General features: G+C 51.5%; 1 protein-coding gene across 1 annotated transcript in view; it reads left to right on the top strand.

The window, feature by feature from the left end:
- TRIP4 (thyroid hormone receptor interactor 4) overlaps window positions 1–17,189 on the top strand; it is a 33,867-nt gene extending 16,678 nt beyond the window's left edge. The window contains exons 10-11 of the mRNA XM_026855980.1: window positions 11,982–12,084; window positions 16,953–17,189. Coding sequence (XP_026711781.1) covers window positions 11,982–12,084; window positions 16,953–17,020 — 171 coding nt within the window. The 3' untranslated portion in view covers window positions 17,021–17,189. The remainder of the gene's footprint in view (window positions 1–11,981; window positions 12,085–16,952) is intronic.
- Window positions 17,190–20,560: the final 3,371 nt, after the last annotated feature.

Genomic DNA, 20,560 nt, shown 5'->3' with positions numbered 1-20,560 from the left:
AACTCTCCTCTTCACCAACTCGTATTTAAAGCTTTGTATTTTCTGGAAGAAATAATTTCACAAGTGCAGGGCAAGCCACATTTGCAGATTATGCCCACGACCTGGAGGTGAAACAGTTCCCTGTCTATCATCTTTTGAGGGTGGTCCTGCCTTTTTCAGCAGCCATGGAAGTTTGCTTTGACTCTTGTGCCCATTCATTCCCATAGGCAGGGGAGACTCTTCCCAGTCTGTCCCTCCTGCAAATTTTCTATTATTACTCAGTCCTTTTGATGCCGTCACCCACTCCTTATTTAGTACCATCTGCAGATTTAATTCCCTTGCTGTTTGCATCCTTTCTCAGGTTTCTAACGAAGATGTTAGTGGAACCCTGCTGGTATTTTTCTATCGTTATCCTCATTTAATTTTTTTTTTTGACATGTGCTCAAAAACCAAAATCAAGTAACAATGCCCCGTTTTGCTGGATGCTACAGCGGTGGACTCAGACCAAGTCTCTGCCCCCATTATCATTTGGGACTGGTTATTTATCCATGTTACTACTGGACACGTAAGTCTGGCCTTGCGGAACCCCTTCAGAGGGGTCAGTCTTGTAGCTCTGCCCTATGTACATTATTTGAAGACTGACTGATGTTGACGTGGTTTGCAGATCTTCAGGGCCATGTAAGAAGTGATGACAGAACAGGATCTTGTACACAGTAGCTGGCAGGGAGCAGAGGAAGAGCAGAGAAGAGATGTCCTTGTGATTAAAATCAGCATCACATCAGATGATGTTGCCCTAATCCCAGTTGTGCTACTTACTGCATGAACTAGTTAAATCTGTTCCTCTGGGTCTCTTTCCCATGTGGAAAATAAAGCTGTGCTTCCCTGTCAGAGGTTATTTACACCTAATTTTACTGCTCAAAGCTGTGATCTTTGGATTGAAGCTGCTCCAGGAGCACAAGTTATTTTCAGGTAGGAAAGTCCACTCCGGGTATCGAGTGTCACCTGCTCTCTTCACAGGGGACTGAAGCAAAAGCTGCTTTCTGAATTCAGCCCTGCTGCTGAGGCTGGGTGGTAGGCTGATGCCAGGACATCCCTCCGTGTGGCTCTTAAATCTCAGTATTTCCAGTTGAGCTTTGCACATCTTGCACCTCAGAGCGCATTCTGGGCTCGTTTCCTTCTCTTCATGGCAGCCACCCAAAAAGCCTTGGTTGCGACCAGAATGATCCCTTTGTTACACTTTTCGGTCCTAAAGGTGACCTGGAAACTTTTTTTCCCCCCATGGAGATCTGAGCATTGACGACAGCTTTTCCTTGCTCTGAGGCTGACGTCACCAACACCTTGAACAGAGAAAGGAGTTGCCTTTCTTTTCCTGCATGAGGTGTTGGTGACTTCAGCAGCGGTCGCTGGGGAAACATGGGATGGTGCAGGCAGGGCTTGGCAAGAGTCTAAAGCAAGCAGGGAACTATTTACATTTATGCTGTTTTAATGTGCTCTGAAGTCCGTGTTCATTTTGCTAATGACTTTGATCTGAGAGACTGTTACTTTAGTTGGAAAAAGAACATTTCCGCTGCTGCTATTTTAGTAGTTGATAGGTGTGTTTGGACTTATTTTGAATGCAAGGGCGCACACATGCCGATATCTAGATGTAGCTATTATCTTGGGCTGAAATATTGGCTAATTATGTATGACGGGAGTAAAGTGTTTGTTTTTCATTTCTAGGTGATCACTTAGTGTCCTAAATCCGCACAAGGGAACACATCTGAGCTATTTTTGTGCCACAAGACTGCAACTATCATTTAAATAGGCTCCATCTTTCCCTTACAGGAAATTTGCCTTTAATCTTGTGTCCTCCTCTTCCCTCCCCCGTGAAAATAACAGAAAAAAAAAAAAAAAGAGACTCAGGTGCCAAGCATACAGGACTCGCTTTAAATTCTCAAATGGGAGTGAAGAAGAAGGGTAGAAATTTTCTATGTTTTGACTCCAGAAGGTGCCTGTTTAGATTATCTCCTAATCAAGGAACAATAGCCTGCTGGTAATGTTTTCCTAAGAAAGAGGTTAATGAGAGGGAGAAACGCGAACATATACATTGACGTGTACTTTGAAGAACAGTATAAATACGTAGAGATTTTTTACGAGGACCTTCTCCCTAAAGTAAAGGTTTCCTAATGTAGGCTCTGAGCGAGACAAATGCTTGTTTGTGCGGTGCTGTGGCTGTCCTGGCACCTTCGCTCACCCCCCACCAACAGGATATTTGCCTTCTCATTCCTGAGGCTTAGTTATTGCACCTCTGCTGATGAATGATTTTTAGCAGGGTTTTGAAGGCTAGATCAGATATACTCCCTTCTGCAGCAATCTAGGTGCCTGTTAATGATTGCAAATGACGAAAGGCCTTTGAACTTTACAGGTCCCAGAATTCTCCTAAGGTGAATTTGTCTTTTGTGTGTAGCCCAATGCCAGATCAAATGCATTAGACATTAGCCTGACTTGCAGGGACCTGTGGGTGATGCATCTCTTTATTTTGTTTCTCACTGCATAAAGACCCCTGGTTCGTGGTTCTAGGAGCAGAGCAGGCATGCAGCTGGTTTGGATTATGGACGGTAAGAGATGGGGGAGTTTTTCCTTATGTGAAGTGCTTTGGTTTTCATCAGAGACTCTTCTAAGGCTCCAGCTGCCTTGCATAAGCCAGCAGGTTTACTGAGGCCACTGCTCAGTCTGTTAAGATGAAGGAGAGATTGTCACTTGATGATGATTAATTTAGGAATGCATTAACATGCCAAAGAAATCGAATGATAGAGGCTAGCTTGCCCTCTCCTCTGGTTTCCTAGACCCTAGGGAAAAAACGAAGCCAAGGCTGAAGCATATGACTTAATTAATGATGACTGTGGACTTAGCCTCTGCTACCATTTCAGCAAACTAGTCAGTGATCTGTTTTTGGTTTGATTTTTTTTTTTCCTTCTTTCAGATGTGGTCACTGATACTTGCTGCCTTCTTGGTGTTTGGTTTTTATTTAATCCTAATACCAAGTGTTAGATAAAACTGACCCCAAGCCTGGCTGCTGCTCAGGTGCCTCACACCCTTGCTGTCTGGTTGTAGCTCCACCAGGTTGAGCTGTGACCACCCTTTTGGTGGTGACCCCAGATGACAGGGGAGCTGGCAGCTACAGAATATAACCACTGTGGTAAATGTACAAGCACCCAATGACTATGCTTGCTTAAGCTTTCATTGGCGTGTCATGGATTTCATAACCCTTAACAGACCGGTCGCTCAGATGCGTATTCTGGTTCTGCCACGCATTGGGCCGTGAGAAATCCCATCATGTTGGTAGAATTGAATCAATAGCTGGAAGCAGCTGCCAGCGTCACACCTCCTCGGGGAGTAGCAGCAAGGGTCAGCGTGGGGAGTGGTGGCTGCTGAAGTAAACCAGGGCAGGGATGCAGATGCCTTATCTGTGCAGGGCTGTGTTCACCAAAGTCAGGTTTTCTTCAAAGTTCAGCTGATCTCTGTCACCTGCTGCACTCAGCTATGCCATTTTATCCCTTGGCTTTGCAGTTCTGCTTTATGAAAGGACTTTAAAATGCTGGTTGAAGCTGCCTGACTGTATCTAGCAGGGTGCAGGTGCTGTGAGCTGCTTGAGCCAGCAGCAGGTGCCCTGGTTTCCCCTCATCTCCTCCTCCCATCGCCTCTTTCCTCCTCTGTGCCAGGTCTGGTCCGGCAGCGTGGGTGGTGGGGCTGCCAGCTGAGGCTATCCCTGCCTCCGCTGTCCCTTGGCACAGGAGGATGAAAACGGCCCTTTCAGCTGAGCCTAGTACACTACCAAATATTTTTCCAAGTCCACCCAGTTTCCCCCTGACGGTTGTCAGGCAGTCTGTAAACATCTCAAGCCCTTGCAGGGTTTACCGTGGGCGGGTGTTTTCTCGGGATGGGATTTGAGCTGCAGAAGGGTGTTGGTGGCTGTAGGTCCTGTGACGCCAGTTCAGGGAGAGCAGGGGGGGTGCAGGTTCCCAGTGTTTGCCGGCACTGCTGACTCCTCCAGTTCTCCCTGCAGACTGGAGCCCTGGCAGACTGCTCAGCGTTTTAAAATCTGAGTTCACCAGCACAAGTTTGAATATTAAATCTACATTTCAAAGTCCTGTTATTACTTACTATGTTTTAATTGCTTCCCTTACCCTTTGAATCAAAGTACAGCTTGTGGTGTAGGAACACGATGAGAGCTGGGCTCGAGGCTGGGAGGCGGAGAACACCCACTGGAGGGATCTGACTGGCTAGGGGAAGGATCCTGCAGCGATCCCAGCCTGTTGCGTCTGGATCTGGTTGCATACCAGCTAAGCATGTGAGGGACGGAGCAGCAAGGACTGACAGGCATCGTTGTGAGAAGAAGGGGAAAGGAAGGCAGGCTAGCAAAATTCCTTGTGCATCCTCGCGAAGGGAGCCTGTGCCAGCACATGATCTGCCAGCAGCAGATGTAAGCTCTCAAAAGCAGCAGGGAGGATGTTGACTGCAACAATGCATCAAGGCTGCGGTTTGTAACCTCAATAGTAAGGCAGTTAACTTTTTTTTTTTTTTTTTAACAAAGACATTTTGATTGCCAAATCCATAACCATTAGCAGCTGTGGTTTTGAGCTGTTCCTTCCTCACACGTTGCAGTCTAGACCTGACAGGCTTTCAAACAAAAGTTTGGCTGCCGGCTTTTGTTTGTGTTTCTTTGCGATCCTGTTTTTTTCTTTTTGCCTGTTCTGTTGATTTGGGTTGAACGTTGATGTGTATGTCTTTTCTAACCCAGCCTCTGTGAAACAGCTTCTCTGCATCCATGTGGTCGTCCATGGCCAAGGGCAGTCTGTAGAGTTCCTTGGGTGCATGTTTACAAGGTTGCAGTACTGGATGTTTCTGCCTCAGGCTAGAAAATTTGGGATTTCTAGAAAGTTGGATCTGCTTTGGGGTTTCTGTTCAGAAAAACTGTTTCTCATGGGCCAAAGGCTGGTTTGCCTGTGCTAAAGCAGAGGGAATGGGTCCTTAAAAGTTGATGCTTGAAAATGTGCTGTTGAATGAAAGTGTGATACAAGACCATGTCATGAGGGAGATCAAATCTCGAAGTGAAGCACTTGATGCTCTGCAAGCTCTTTCCAAGACTGGAGGTCTGAGTCAGGAGAAGGTGACACAGAGCAGCAGCAAACCTGGATCTCCTGGCTCAGGTGATGGCTCCTGTTGCCAGTTGGGTGTCACCTTTGGGTGAATGTGCCCTGGAGCACTTCAGGGTGAAGGCAGGCTTGGGAAAATTGGCTAAGTAATCCACAAAAGTGAATGTCCTTGTAACAAGGTGGTGGAGACTACCGCTGTTAGAACAACAGACGGGGAAACGATGCTTCAACACCACTCTCCTTGGAAAAGTGACAAGGACGGATGCGGCTCATGTTCCTGAAGGCTGGTCCTGCAGACTCTGAGAAGGATGGGGTTTGTTTTTTTCCTCTTCACATTAAGTAACTCCAACCTGCAGACGGACCAAAGATCTGATAACTGAGCTTCAGGCACTGAATCAGTTTCGGCTGCAGCTGTACCTGGGCAGAACTATGGGGCACCTGTGGGCAGGAACTAGGGTTACTGCTGGTGGTGCCTGAACTGGGATCAGGGAGCTTGCCGCACCCACATCCGGTTAAGCATAATCTCTCTCATTTCTGATCTCTCCATTTCTCCTGCATCCATGAGTCTGTGTTGCAGGTGTTGCTGTGAATGCCCTCTTTGGCTGCGGCACCTGTGTCACTCGCCAGAAACTCATGACTTTCTTTTCCCTTTTGCAAACCACTAAAGAAACATTTTCTAGCTGGATGGTGATCCCTCTGGAGAGGAGGAGAAAATGGCTGTTTAGTAGTTAATTACCTGTTACGTTAGTCTGACAGCTATGAAGCTTATGAGGCATGAAAGAAGAGCGGATCCGCCTTTCCCACAAATCATCAAGAAAACAGGGTGAAGGAAGTTGTGCGCAGCTCCCAGGGGGATGCCTTGCATCCCACTCCTCTCCCTTGCACTTGGCCAAGGGGCTTCTCGTAACGCCTGGGGAAGAGCCCAGTGCATGTTTTTGCCTGCTGGGGAAAGCTGATTTATGGCCACTGCTGGTTACAGCAGCCCTGCTCTTTTGGAGGGGACACCATCTCCGCCAAGATTATTTTTTTTCCCTTTGAATGCATTTTACGGTGAGGTCTCTTGCCAACACATGGGCTCCACTTGCTTTTATTCTTTCCAGACAGCATTGCTTTCCAGTGCTGCCTCTTTTATTTCGAAGTTCTCGGAGAGCAGCGGGGAAATGAAGGCTGGAGCTGGTGTCCTGGCCTGGTGCTGCCTGGCAGAGCAAGCTGTATTTCCCCTGTTGTTCACCACGGAGGCACGCCAGGAAAATGATTCAACCCTTTCCATTATTAACCTTGCAGAACATCTCAACCACCCCCTCGCTGTGTGGTGCCAGTGCCCCAAGGCCACCCCCTGGCAGCTGTAAGATGGAGAGGATGGCAGTGACCTGCCAAAGGACTACAGGTTCCAGCGTGCAATTCTCCGCCACGCTCCAGCTAACCGGGGTGCCGCTGGGGCTGTACGCTCGCATGCTCCATGGGCAAGAGGAGTGGAGGAGAGCTCAGGCTGCATTGCAGGGCTCTGTAGGCCAGCACGTGTAAAATGCCGGGGCTATTCCCGCCTGGCATTAGCATCTGGTCTCTTGCGCTGCATTTTCATGTCCTCTTTTGTGTCTGGAGACCTTAATGAGAGCGAAAGATGCTCTTGAAAGGTCGCTAATGAAGCTGCCAGGGAGCGTTTTGGCTTTGTGCTGTGCGGAGCCACTGCTCCGTTGCACGCGGTGCCTTTGTTCCTTCCTCAGATGCACCGGAGCAGAGCTCATCTTGTTAGTGATGGTTTGATTCCCCCCTGGCACATTTTCCTTCGGCTTGTTCAATTCCCCTGCCTTTGGTTCACGACTCTCGGGTTCAAGCAAATGCAGCTCATCAGGGAGAAGTGAAGAAATCAAGGGGCTTGGGACAGCCCTTCTTTGTGTTTTTTTTTCTTTCCCACTGCTGAGATCAAATTGGGATGCGCTAAGGGTCCTGAACCCCCATTGTTAACAGTGATGCTGGGCAAGCCAGCACGGCTCCTGCATCCCACTGCAGGCTTTACCCAAATCAGGGAAAAAATTTTTTACTTCAACAGATTGGTGTGGGGAAAAAAAAAATTAGCAGGATTTTTTTTTTTTTTTTACTCAAATGTCAGAGAAGGTGGGTTGGTGTCTGCTGGCTCCAAGCTGGCTTGTCCCCTCCTTTGCTCTTTTGCTGTGGGCTGCAGAGTGGGGAGGCTGGCAGCCCTGCTGCTATTTCTGGTGGTGACGAGCTGGTGATGGGAGATGAGGGATGGCAAAAACAAAGTGTAGGGAACATTCATTAGCAATTATCCCTGCTTGCAGCTCGATTGGGGTGGCCGTTGGGGACATTTGATAGCCGCTTAATAGATATTCAAAGCGCTGACTCCAGCAAGAGGGTGAATCTGGCGGCCAGTTTTTGGAAGAGTCCAGTGCTCAGCTCCCTTTCCCAGCTTGTACTCGGATGCTACATTTAACCTCGAGCTCTTTCTGCATGTATTAAGCTGCCTTGAGATCTACTTTTTTTTCCCTTTCCCCTGCTAATCTCTTCACAGATAGAATCTTACAAATTTGTTAGCAGCAAACTGAAGCCCAACCGGTGTGGTCGCAGAGATGGAACAAGTGTGGAGGGTGATGGTTGCGTGGACACCGGTGTATGGAGAAGAGCATACGTGGGGTTTTTGACTGTGCAAAGCAGTGGGCTTGAGCAGCAGTTGGTAAGCCGTGCCGGCTGTTCACAGCCCACGGAGCCCACCGTCCTCCCAACTGCCTCATTGCACGCCCGCTACAAGGTGGCAGAAGGTCTGAAAGGAGGCTGAATCATTTTTTTTACACTGTAGTTACATTGCATAACCCCTCTCTTTTGAGCTTTCCTGCTCATCTGCAGGATTGGAGGGGCTGGGTTTTCTCCTTCTTGAGGGACAACCTGGCCTCTGGACTGTATTTGTTGTAGAGGGCCTTTTTAGCCACCTTATCCTAAATGTTGAGTTGATTTTCACTAGAGGCACTGTCAAAGTCTGGAGGACTGGCACCTGTCTTATTTACACGCTCAAGATTATAACAATGAGTACTGTTGAAATTAAGAAGGAACGTTCCCCCATCAGACTCCTGGCTGGGTTTGGTTCTTGGTCTCTGATAGAGAGGGAGTGTGGTTTCCCTCTAAGCCGACCTTTTATCTAAAAAACTGTTATTGCAGATCCTCCTTAATGGGCATATGCTCTGTCTTCTCTCTCTGGCACGTGGGAGGTGGCCTTTGGGCTTTTACTACAAGTCTTAGGTTTGCTGAAGTGCTGGTGGGCAGTGGCTGCTGTCTGTGGGGTGGAGTAGTTGAGAGTAAATTGTTCTCCATCTCCCAAACTTACTGCATTGCAGACTGGAGAGTGACTCAACTGACCTCTTAGAGCAGAAACATTTTTTACTTGTTAGATGCTTGGGCAGCCTTGGAAAATGTAACAGAGGCAAATGTATTTGGTGTCTTGGTGGCAGTGTCTCCGCTGAGGGCGTTGGTCAGTTGAGCCGTTGCCAATAGGAGAGGCACCTCTGGCGCAGGGCAGGTAGGTGCTGAGGTGCTAGTGCTGAGCTAAGCTGCAGAAAGAGCCGGAGAGGCAGAGGCGTGCTGCCATGCAGCCACACTGTCTGCCTCGATCCTGCTGATGACCAGGTGAGATAGCGTAGAGACAGTTGGTAGGTGTCTGTGAGCGACGTTGCTCATGGTGAGCGTGTGTGATGTTGATATTTAGGGGGTGGGAAATAGTAACAGCTCCAGTGACCTCTAGGGAATGAGGCCCACAGAGGTGGTTTCTGAACCCATTAAATATTGGCAGCTAGTTACAGGTGCACTGGGGAGAGGCTGTGCTCTTGGTCCTACTGAGTGTTGTGTGGCAAAAGCATATCTGGTTGTTTCTCCGTTCAGTTTGCACACAGTGGTTTCAAGAGATGCAGCGGGCACATCTAACCTCTTGCTGCTCTCTAAGAGGAGTCTTTGTTCCTGCCAGCCCCCGGCCACGCACTCCTGCCAGTCACCCAGTTTGCTGGACCCTTCTTTGAGCAGTTCAGCTCATTAACCCAGCAGAAAACTGACTTTACCCAAAATCTGGCTAAATTTCTGCAGGATAAATGAGTTGAATTGACTTGTGGAAGGAACGGGGGAAAGGGGGAGCGTAGCCGTTAGGTCGGCTCAGCATCTTGTGGGAACTCAGCTCATCTTCTCCACCTGGGAGCATCTGTCCCTGGGCAGAGGAAAGGGTTACAGCTTTTTCTCTGCTCCAGCAGGCAGGAGTATTCTGCTTTTGTTGCTCACCAGGATGGGATAAGAGGTTTCCGGGGTATGTACAATAGCAAGCCTTAAATGTAGTGGCTCGATGAGGCGCTCCTTCCCTGCCTCCTGGGAGTGAGATGCCAGAGGAAGGATCAAGGTTTTTAAAATGCAGGACACGAACGAATTTGGCACACGTACAGAAACGTACCCTGGGAGTGAAAATGAAAGGCTGTGGCGTAGAAGTGTAAACCCAAGTCTCAGCTGTGGCATACGCCTCGGCCTTGGGATCAGATTGAGCTGGAAGCTTTTGGAGCTGAAGGGTTGATCCTGGTTTTGGATGAAAGCTGTCAGTGGAGAAACCAACCTGGCTGTTGCTTTCACTGCTGATGCTAGGGTGCCTGTAACGGTAGCCTGTGTTGTATTCCCTGGCAGGGGGGCTGTGACATGAGTGAAGGGGGATGTGGTGATGTCCAGGTCCGCCTCAGAGATGGTGGCTGAGGAGATTTGGGAAGCAGCACTGCTCCAGGCAGCAAGACCTCTGTGGCATACTGGTCCCCGACACACAACCTGGCTGGAGATGCCAGTGGCTGAACCATGTGTAGTAGAGCAGGGATGGGCCACCTCTGTGACCAGGTTTGGAGGGTGGCTTACACCCCACCGCTTCGTGGTGCGACCTTTGGAGGCCATGTGAGTGTGGGACCTGCTGGGTACGTCAGGTCCTCTGGCTACGGAGGGGCCACCACTCACCCGCATATTGCTGAGAGCAGTAAAGCGGCGCCAGCATTTCGCACTCACCAGGCGTTGGCCGGGGATATTCACATTGGCTTTTTCTAACCTTCCAAGATCCTCCTTCCCTGCAGATGGTAAATGAAAATCCTTGGCATCGGCATGGAGCAGTGGAAGCAAGTCAAGTAACATGGTTCAGCCAAAAAATAAAAGAGGAAGAAACCTGTCCAACCCTGGATCGGTACAGCAGGGCATCCGTGTGTGATGCAGATCAGTGTGGCTCTTTCTCCCTGAGCGCGGGTGTTGTACAGAGCAGCTAAGTGCACGTACATCTCTCCCTCTTGCTCAGTGAACAGCTCTTACACACTGCTGTAAAAGGAGAGGGGCTGGAAACGCTTTCCCTAGCTGTTCCGATCCCAGTGTCGAGCTTCTGTAAATCTCCCCTAACCACTGGCAACACTGCCAAACCTTACTACAGCACAGGGAGAGCGGGTTGCTCCCTGCTTCCCTCTCCATGCCCAGCTGTTCCAGGGCAAATCCAAACTCATCTTGGCAGGTCGGTGAGAGCTTTTCAAACACTCAGCCTAGGAGTCATTTGTTAGTAACAAATGGGGGATTTGCCAGGACACGCTGCTCCATCTGCTCTGGCATCCTGTCCCCTACAGCAGCCTTGACGGATCTGCTTGAGGAAGGCAGGGGAGAAAAAGAGAAAAAAAAAAAAAAAAAAGAAGGTGGCAGTTTCCCCATAGAAGGAAAACTGCTTCCGCAGTCTGTTTGAACAGGGTTTCCTGGGCTGGAGCACCTTTGTGGCATGCCCTTGCCTCTGCGCCTGTCAGCACAAGGTCTGCAGCTAATGGAGAATCTGAAGTGATGGTTGGTATATACATTTTTTATCACTGCTTTGCGTTTCAATTCTGAACAGTGCTGAGGCTGAGCTGCATCCAGACAGGATCTCAGTGCACTTCCCTTGCTGAGTGGTTTTTTTTTTTTCTTCTTTTTCCCCCCATGGTTAATGAGAGAAACAATCTGTTTATACTCTTCCTATAAAACTCCCTCATGTCTTCATCACTGTGAAATCCCTCTGTAGACTCTGTGTGTGGAGCCAGCCCTGCATGGACACAGCCAGCTTCTCTGAGCCATTGACTTGGTGTGTTGTGAGCATTTTTTCTACTGCTCGCCCTTTAGACACAGATGAATCTTAAGGGCTGCTGTATCCCACGGCAGGATGGTGCACGCTCTCCAAATCTCAAAGCCCTTGTGTTTGAACTGAGCTTTGTGGGGAAGAGATGGAGATGTATCCATAGCTGGGACAGCTGTGTCAGTAGAAGGGGTGGTTACAATTTCGCTGGTTTTGCCAAGCTGTTTGGGTTGAGGTGCTGGTGTGCTGCCTGTGACTGGCTGGGCTTTAGCGGGGTAACTGCATCCCCAGTCAGCGGAGTCTGGGAATGCATCTGCCTAAAAATCGATGCTTGTCCCAGCGCAGAGCAGGCAGTAAGCAGGCAAGCTTGGGAGGGCAGGGCCCCGGACCACCTCACTTTAGATCAGCTTAAGCCAAGTGTGAAACCATGCCTTTTAGGTGGTGAGACACAGGTTGGTGCTAAAGGGGGCTGAAAAGGGTTAGGGAGCGCACGGGGAAGTGGCTCAGTGAGCAGATCCAAAAAGGGGGCAAGCTCTGGCAGAGGTGCGGTGAGAAGAGGCTTAGTGAGGGACTCACTGATTAAAACCCAAACCTGCAAGTTTGTGGGGTTTTTCCGTTAAAAGTTCTCAAGCTGGTTTAGTCTGAGCTGCTACAGTCTAGATATAACCCATCTCTTAAATAATGATTTCCCCGCTCCTGACTGCCGAGCTCCTTTCACACCCGTGGCAGCCGGTCTGACTCTGTTTTGTGTGTCTGTCTGTGTTTTGCAGTATCCGGATCTGAGCCAGGAGTCCGGGTCTCCATTTGTCTTTATCTGCACTAATCCCCAGGAGATGGTTGTGAAGTTTCCCATCAAAGGAAAACCCAAAATCTGTAAGTAGTAAAGTTTCCACAGATGCCCCCCTTGGCCTTTCGTGCCTGCTCTCATCACCACCTCTGCCTGCCTTTGCCATATGAGTTCGCAACCTTTGCCCTGTGCTCTTTGATCTGTAGGTGTTTGTTTAATGACTTGAATACATCTGTAATATTTTTTTTGTCTTCGGTTCCCCTTTCCCCAGATGTTGCTTCCTTCCAAATACATGCCTCTTCCTGCCTCTGCAAACACTCGGGAGTCAAAGAGTACTTGTGTCTGCAGCTGATCCGCTTCTGGCATCAGCCTGGGTCAGGATACGAGCCGGTGCGGCGACGCTCAGGCGGATCTGTGCTAGCTCCTTGCCTGTGGTTCAAAATTACCCTCTCACCCATGAGGACAGTGAGAGCTTGAAGCAGCAAGAGCTGCAGGGCCAGATGGATGTTCTTCATCCACAGGCCGGCAGGATGGGATGTCCTGGCAGAGCTTGCAGGGAAACGCTGCAGCATCTGTCCGCGCTCTGCTTGCCAGCGTCGTTAGTCCCTTTTATGAGCCACCAGCCCCTCCGCAGGCTGCCAGTTATTCCTGCCCACTGCTGTAAAAAGGATGGAGGAGGGATGCAGCAGCTGGGGAGCCTGCAGTCAGCTCCGTCCTTATTAGCAGCCTCCTCACCACACAGCCTGAGGAAGGCACCGTATACGCTTTCAGGGGATGTGAAAAATTAATTTGACGGGCTAAAAGCAGCATAAGCAGAAATAGTCTTGGCTGTTTGTTTAGTAGAGCTGACGACTGGGTTTTCTTTCTTGTTTGCAGTGTGGTTCCCCGGGAGTAGTTATCTAGCGGCGCAGGAGCAGCAGGATTTCTCAGGACCGGTTAATAAGGGCTTTTGAAGCAGTGTAGGGTTGGTTTTGTTGTTTTTGAAGGGTTTTTTTTCCTCTCTCTGCCCAGAGAAGCACTGTTCTTCCACGGCTTCACTGTCTCCCTGGGTGTTGGGGATATTCCTGTCCTGACGGGGTCCTGAGCAGGGCAAAATGATTTGGTTTCTCCCCTGCCTTTTGTAGCAACATCTGGGAGGTGTGTTCAGCCGATGGCGACAAACGATGCTTGGTGAGCCGCAGCACTTGGATCTTGCTGGCAGCACCGTCCCCCCCCCAGGGATGGGTCTTTCCCAGCACACCAGTGAGCAGGCAGGGCCGCGCTGGGTTATTTAGGATGCAAACGTCTTTGCTGCGGTAGAACAGCCTTGTCGCCGCCACTGCATATATATGTTTTTTTCCTCTTGTTTTAACCTTTCCTCGCTCTCATACAGGCTCTCATGCCCCTTCACGGCCACATCTGCCTCCATCCGGCTGCCGTTAGGAGCAGAGCTGCCGAGGGCAGCTGAAGGGGAAGCTGCCATGCGGTGTGAGCGCAGGGCGGCCGGCTGCTGTGCGTCTGCCTCACCGGGGGCAGGTGCTGCCGGTCCCCTCCCCATCTGTCACATCGTCTCCTTTGTGTTGTGACACTTTCCTGCTTGGAGAAGGATCAGTCTAACAGCCTGGAAGGAAGCCGGCTGTGCTGGCGGCTGCCTGCGCTGCCCGCTCCTGCTGCTGGCCCTGCCTTTCCTGCCCTCCATCCCGACAGGAGCTGTCATGAGAGCAGCAGTGGGGGAGAGTGTGGAGTTACACGTTCCCCTCCTGGAGGGGACATCGTTCGTCTGGGTGATATTTGTGACAGCCTAGGGAAGGAGCAGGGAAGCCTTTGACCTTTCATCGGGGTAAGGCGCTGTTTTAATAGGAGCTGGCATTACATCTGAGGCAATCAAAAGCTTAATTCTCCAAGCTGGAAGCAGAGCAGGGGGAAGGTGCCGGCTCATGTCCCCACCTGAGCTCACCGGCTGCTCCGGTCTTCTTGAAGCCTGCTTCAAGCCATGACAAAATGCCAGTTTGTCTTGTTGGGAAGCCAAGCCAGAGTTGTTTTCCTTGCCAGATGACAGCGTGGACCTTGCTGCGATGACATCCGAATGCTTCTCCATTGCAAATTAGTTGTTTCTAGCAGCCTGGGGATGGGAGGAAAAAAAAAAAAAAAGCAACATAGCCCTATTTTTGCTGCTAGGGTTATTGTTTGTGTGGAAAGGATGAGCACTGTGTGTTGCATTTGGGAGCATGGGTCTCCCCAAACACATCCCTGCTTAGTTTTATCGTGTGAGGACAAAGCTCAGTGGTGGTTCTCATGAGAGATTTCCTTGAATCCGGGCGAAGCTTCCCTGAAGCCTCCCTTGAGCATCACGCAGAATCTTCCCTTCAGCAGCCAATGGCTGGAAGAGTGCGGGGAGGAGCGGGCAAAGGTGCATGTTGCCGTGTGAGACAAAAGTCTTTAAATCACTGAGTGGAAAGAGAAGGGGACCCTGGGGATGTTGCCTTGTTTTTAGCCTTTTCCTAAAGGTTACCTGTGTGTTGTTTTATGTTTACCAGTTGATAGGGCAGAGGAGCCTCTTGATGACTTTTGAGGTCCAGGAGGAGCAGGCAAGCATGTTAAATATGAAGCTTACAGCCCTAGAGGTGACACAGCCTGGGTGGTGGGGGACCAGAGCATGGAGTAAGTGTGAACTCACTGCCTTTCTCCTGCCAAAAACCCCACGGCTTGGTGACATGGTGGTCCGACATGCTGCTTCTGGACATGCTGGCTCAGCCTTGTAGGGTGCCTGTTGCTGTTTCTAGCCATTGTAAGGAGGGGGCTTCTTCCCCATCCTTAGGCAGGTGAGGAGAGTTTTCTCCTATGTGGGCAGGCAGAGGGGATGGTGGATCTCCAGACCTTGTAGGAGACCATCTTCCAAAGTCTGCGGCTCAGGGTGAGAACATCCTGAAAAAAGACACCCTAAGTAATGCCCTATTTTGCCCTTTTGCTTGGTCTCAGTTTTAATTTTCTCATTTGTGATGGTGGAAGAATTTTGCAGATGGCCTTTTGTGTCCCATGGGCTGCAGGTTGGCAAATGATGCACCGAGACATCGGCAGCGTCTGCTTCCTGCTCCCAATTTCAACATGACCGTAGCCACGTTTCAGTTCATGGATCTATGGCATGGTGATTTGCAAACCCTTGCTCAATTTTTTTTTTTTTTTTACATGTTATGGTTTCGGTGCATTGAACTTCCCTCTCAAGCTCAGACAGGAACAAGGCTGGCCCAAAACTCAAGCTGAAGGAGGAGGACAGGTTTCAGGGAGGCTGTGTTGTCCTGGTGGAATATCCCAAGCAAAGCCTCTCTTGGGAAAAGCATTGTTGGACTCTTCACTGAGCTGAAGTTGAGAAGTTTTCTTGGTTTGAAGAGAAGGCAATGGCCTCTGGCTGGTTTGGAGCCATTTTCTCTGGGCAAGTGCCTGCTTCTCGCAGCACATGGGCTTTTTAGTGGCATTTTTTTGAGCAGTGGCCAAAGGCGCACCAGTTTGGAGACTGGTGGATCTTGTCCCCTCCAGGGATGAGATCTGCCGTGTGCTGCAGCTGGGTTGGAGCAACACAGCTCTCCAGGGACCACATGGACTGTGCTTCACCCCTGGGGTGATGCCAGGCTTGATTCCCCAGAGGGATGATGCCGAGGCACCCAGCTGAAGTGCCACCAACTCTGGCTCCACGCACCTCACTGGGTGACTGGGCTCTGTCTGTCCATCTCCTTGGGATCAAGCTGATCCCTTTGCTCCCTCTGCTGATGGTGCGACTGCAGTGGACTCCTGTGTCCCTCCCGAGGGATGCAGGGGATGCTCCCCAGGGCTGAGGCTGCCCTCCCCAGCTCAGAATAGGGTCTGCAGTTTTTGCTGCTGGCTTCTACAATGCATGGAGCCCCATCTGCTTCCAGCTACAGACAGAGACAGCATGAGGCTGGCATTTGGAGAATGGGAGGATGCAGGTAAACAGGAGCAGGGAGGCAAGTTCCCAGGGAGATGTGGCATTAGAGGAGGTGACCGGCTCTGGCTGATGGCAGAGCCTCTCCAGGAGGATGGCTCTTCTGTGCTGCCTTCCTTAAGATCACCTTCCCTTTCTTCCTCTGCCTTTTGGAGGAGGGAGCTTTGTCTGGGAAGGCAGGAGCATCCTTGGTGTTTTATGCCAGGAAGAGGAGGATGGGGATGCTCCTCTGAAGCAGCCCTCCCAGCTTGCTGGCTATGCTGACTTTTGGCTTCTTCTGCAGGAGCTGCTCAAATCCCATGTTCTGGTATCCTCCTTCTCTCCCAGATGGGAAAGCTGAGCTGGCAGCAAAGCCATCAAGGGCTGTGAAGAACAAGGGGGGAGCAGGCTTTGCTCTGGGTCCTGCTGGAGCAGCCGGCTGCAGGCACCTGGGCTCCCCAAGGTGCTGCCCGGTGGCAAAGGCAGCACGGCCCTCCCAGCTGGTGGCCTTGGAGGCCACCAGCCTGGCCCTTGGTAGCACAGAGCGGTTGGTCCCCATCGCATTGTGTGTCCTGTTGCACCATCATCCCCAGGCTGAGGGCTTATTGTCCCCAAGCCCAGCTTTCCACCATGCTGTGGAGAAACACGTCCCCAACGTGGTGCTTGACAGTCCCCCATCTCCTTCAAATGTGTTGACACACATCCTGGGGGCGAGCAAAGGGACCAGTGTCCCCCTTGGTAGTGGCAGGTGAGTTCTGGATGTTAATTTACTCTCCTTTTTGCTGAATTTCCCTCTCTCCAGCATCTCTCTGCTGCGCTGGGCATGCTTGGCCCTGGCTCCCCAGTGTCGTGCCTGCAGAGGGAAGCCACGGTGGCTGGAAACGCCTGGCTCCTCAAGCAGGATAATTGAATGTGACAGGAACACACTAACTAGGAGACCTCGCTGCCTCCAGCTGATTTGCATTGCAAATAGCATTTAAATATAAAGAGTGATGAAGGTTTGTTGTGTTGGTTTTTTTTTTAATCCCCTCTTTACAGGGAAGCTGGATGTACAGATCCATCAGGGAGCAAAGAAGGGGTTAATGAAGCAGAAAGCGATGGGGTGAGCTGCGGGGGAGCAGCGCCTCGTTCCCACGCAGCACCCGACTGCCACTGAAGGGTGCCGGCATGGTCCTCGACTCTGGAAAGCAAGTGCAAGACGGATCCCAGAGTGCTTTTAGGTATTGCTTTATCCATTGTATTCCAGAAGCATTAAAAGAGACGTGTTTTCACTGCACTCTTGCCCAACAAGCTTTCTGGGAAGCCATGCACTTCGGACAAGGGTGGGTGGGAGATGGAGCTTGATGGGATGGGGTTCAGCCACATGCTGGCATCTCCACATCTCCTGTGAGCTCCCAGGACGGGCAAGGGGAGCTTGCAGCAGCGGCCAGTCCATCTGGGCAGCCAGGAGGCAGCTCCATCCTGGCTTTGGCAGTGCCTCCCTCCCCAAAATGTGCCTCGAGGTCTTTTGGCTGGATGGGGTCAGATGCATTGTGGCCGGCAGGAGAAGGGTTAGGGAGGATGGCCTCCACCAGCTGGAGAGCCTGAGCCCTGCTGCACGTGTGCTGGGGGAAGCAGGGGCCTCGGGGTGAGAGGGGGGCTCTGTTCCTGCTCGGAGGCTTTCCGTTCCCAGGAACGTGCCCTTACAGCTCCTGGCACCACCGACAAGTGTCAGGCCTTACCGCCCCCTCTCCTGATTTGTATCAGAGCAGCAGCCACCTTGCGAAAGCTGACCCTCCCCTCCAGCAGCTGTGTGCATGAGTTTAAAACCCACTCTGCCTTATGAATAAGATTAATTTCTCCTTTTTCTTTAATCCTTCATATTCAGCATCTCCCCACATTGCTGTGTCTCTGCTCATTATGCATTCGTGTTCACTGGGCTGTGAGCCTTTCGTGCCACGTTGCTACAGGCTCTGCATTGCCCGTGGTCTGAGTGCTCCTCCTCATTTCCCGGAGCCCACCCTGCTCCAGAGGGGACAGAGCAATCCCTGAGCACTGCTGGCATCCCTCCTCCTCCTCCCTGGGGACGCGGCAGGCAGCAGAGCAGGGCTGCCAGCTCAGCTGCTTGGCACGGTCACTGGTTGCAGGTTATCTCAGCTCTCTGCCTCAGTTCCTGTCACTACTCCATCAGAGAGGAGGAGGAGGATGTGAAGCCTTCATGCCAGCTGCCTGCACCCCCTGAAACTCAGCCACTAGATGCTGTGGCACTGGAAAATCATCCCACTGGCATTGCTGTTTGCCCCAAGTTATCTTCTGGCTCCTTTTGCTGTCTGTGGGATCTCTGAGATGCTGGAGATGGTGGATCTGGATTCAACGCCCACCCATGTCATTCCTCATTTGGAAAACCCCTGCGGGTGTTTCAGCTCTGAGTTGCCCTGGGTTGGCACAGAGGTGCTGTCATGGGAGCTGCGCTTTGCTCTGGCAGAGGGAGGTGGGTTTCTGCTGCTTCCTCCCTCCTCTGGCTGCATCCCCCCATCCACGAGCCTGTCCCTTGTGTCCCACCAGTATGGTTCTCATCAGCTGTGCTGGGACTCCTGGTGCCTTCCCTGCACATCTTTCTCCTATGGGTGGATGTGCCTCAAGAGCGAGGGGAAATGGCTGCAGTGCCCATCAGAGCGCAGCTGGAGAGGGACGAGGGCTTTGAGGTGGCATCCCGGGGTCCTGGTGCCATGGGGAGGAGGCGGTAGGAGAGGACTTGGCCATGGTGGCTATTGTGGAGAGGCAAGACACTGGGGTTGGTTGGCCTGAGCTGTCTGCAGCTCCCTGGAGCATCTCTCCTAGGGGTGGAGATGCCCTGCACCTCAGGGTGTGCTCAGCACCCAGGGAGGGCGTGCTCAGCACCCAGGGGTTGCACCTGGGCCACAGCCCCAGGGTTTCCAGCTCCTGCTCCTTATCCCAGGAGCGCAGCACTGTCAGACAAGGCTGTGAGAGAGTGGGGTCTTGTACCATTCCAGTGGGACAAGGGGAGCATGGGCCTTATGACCTGCTCTCAAATCCCCATCTCAGGGTGCTGCTTCCCAGGATGGGGCACCCACCCTCTACCTAAGCCTGGCTGTTAACACAAGCCTGTGGTTTGGCTTCACATTAACCAGATCCATCTCCAGAATCCACCCCCATGCAAGTGGCAGCTGCTTTGTCACCTCCTTGTCCTTTGTATCACTCACATTGCATGTCACCTGAAGGTTCCATTCCCAAGGATTCCACATTTTCTGCTGTTGTCAGTAAAATCTGTTGAGTTCCGTGGGGCTGGCGGCTCTGGCACTGAGGCTCCAGCGGCCCTGGGCAGGGTGGGTCATGGGCACCAATCATGGTTGTAGCAAAACATGCCATCGGAAGGGTGCTGAGATTGTTTCCAATGAAGCCGTGTTGCCTGGCAGTGTTCTTATGTTCCTCCTGTATTAATGACATAATTTATGATTTTGCCAGGGAACGAGCAGACTGATGCAGTGGACTGGTCTGTTCCACACTCTGGGAAGAAGCTGGTTTTCCCACTGTTGAGACCATGATTCCTGGTCTGGGATGTGCTGAAAATCAACACCAAATGCCCAAAATACCTTTACTCAATCCTTTAAAAAATTTCAGTAAAAAAACAACCTGAATTTGTTCATATAAGTTGTCTTCAGGCCCACCAGCATTGGGTTTGTGCCATGTGAGCACAGTTTCTCCTCCTATCTGGATAAGGAAGAATTTATCTTCTTTATCTCTTTTGGACTAAATTTATGCTCTTCTCATCCCTCTTTTCCTACTGCTTTAAACCTCTTCTGGCTCCCCTTCCACATGTCCCAGCCCCAAAATCCAGAGAAACAGGGTGGTGGCACCCAAACCCAGCCCTTCACAGCATCCCACCTCCTTCACCAGGGCTTTGGGTTCTCCCATTGTCCTTGCTTGGGGGTGAAAAGCATTGGAAGAAATCAGCGTATCCTTTGGTGTTCTGAAGCCATGCTGGAGGAGGAGGCTCACCCAGGGACGGTGGCAGCTCTGGGCCCCACTCCAGAGCCCGGTGGGCGGGTGGAGGTGGTGGTCCCTGCTCCATCACCTCCACTGCAGGACTGTGGCCCAGCTCCGAGCTTCGCGGGGCTGCGTGCCGGTGCAGACTGTTCACCCCGTCTTCCATTGGCACGGATTGCTTCGCCTGTTTGCCTTGCTCAGGGACAGCTGCTCCTGCACTGGATGGGTTTTGGGGTGTCCTGGGGCCAAGGCTGGGCCCCCTTCCGCTGAGATGAGCCAGAAATTCCTTGTCAGCCAGTGCGGGGCTGGCGCTGAGACTTCGGGGTCTGGAGAGGAGGGTTTGGGGAATGTACCCCCTCCTGGGAGAAGGAGGGCTGGGGATCGAGGAAGGAAGATGCTCCTTCTGTCCAGTGTCAGAAACCTGTTTGGGGAAGAAAAATGACCACATGGGACACGGGGTTGCGCGTTTTTGGGATGGATGAACCTGGGTGGTGAACCCCTCCTGCCTGCCCCCGGCGGGTCTTTCAGGGCAGTACCCAGCCCCAAAGCCAGCCTGAGGGGCTCAGGGCCGGCTCAGTGCGCTGCACCCTCGATAGCGCAGCCATGAGGGGACGGTGCCGGGCTCACAGCCCCCTCCCCCCCCCCGGCGTGTAAAACCC

This window comes from Athene cunicularia (assembly GCF_003259725.1).
Source record: "Athene cunicularia isolate RWA chromosome 10 unlocalized genomic scaffold, athCun1 chr10_part1, whole genome shotgun sequence".
NCBI classification, from domain to species: domain Eukaryota; kingdom Metazoa; phylum Chordata; class Aves; order Strigiformes; family Strigidae; genus Athene; species Athene cunicularia.
This window is presented reverse-complemented; position numbering and strand designations above follow the sequence as displayed.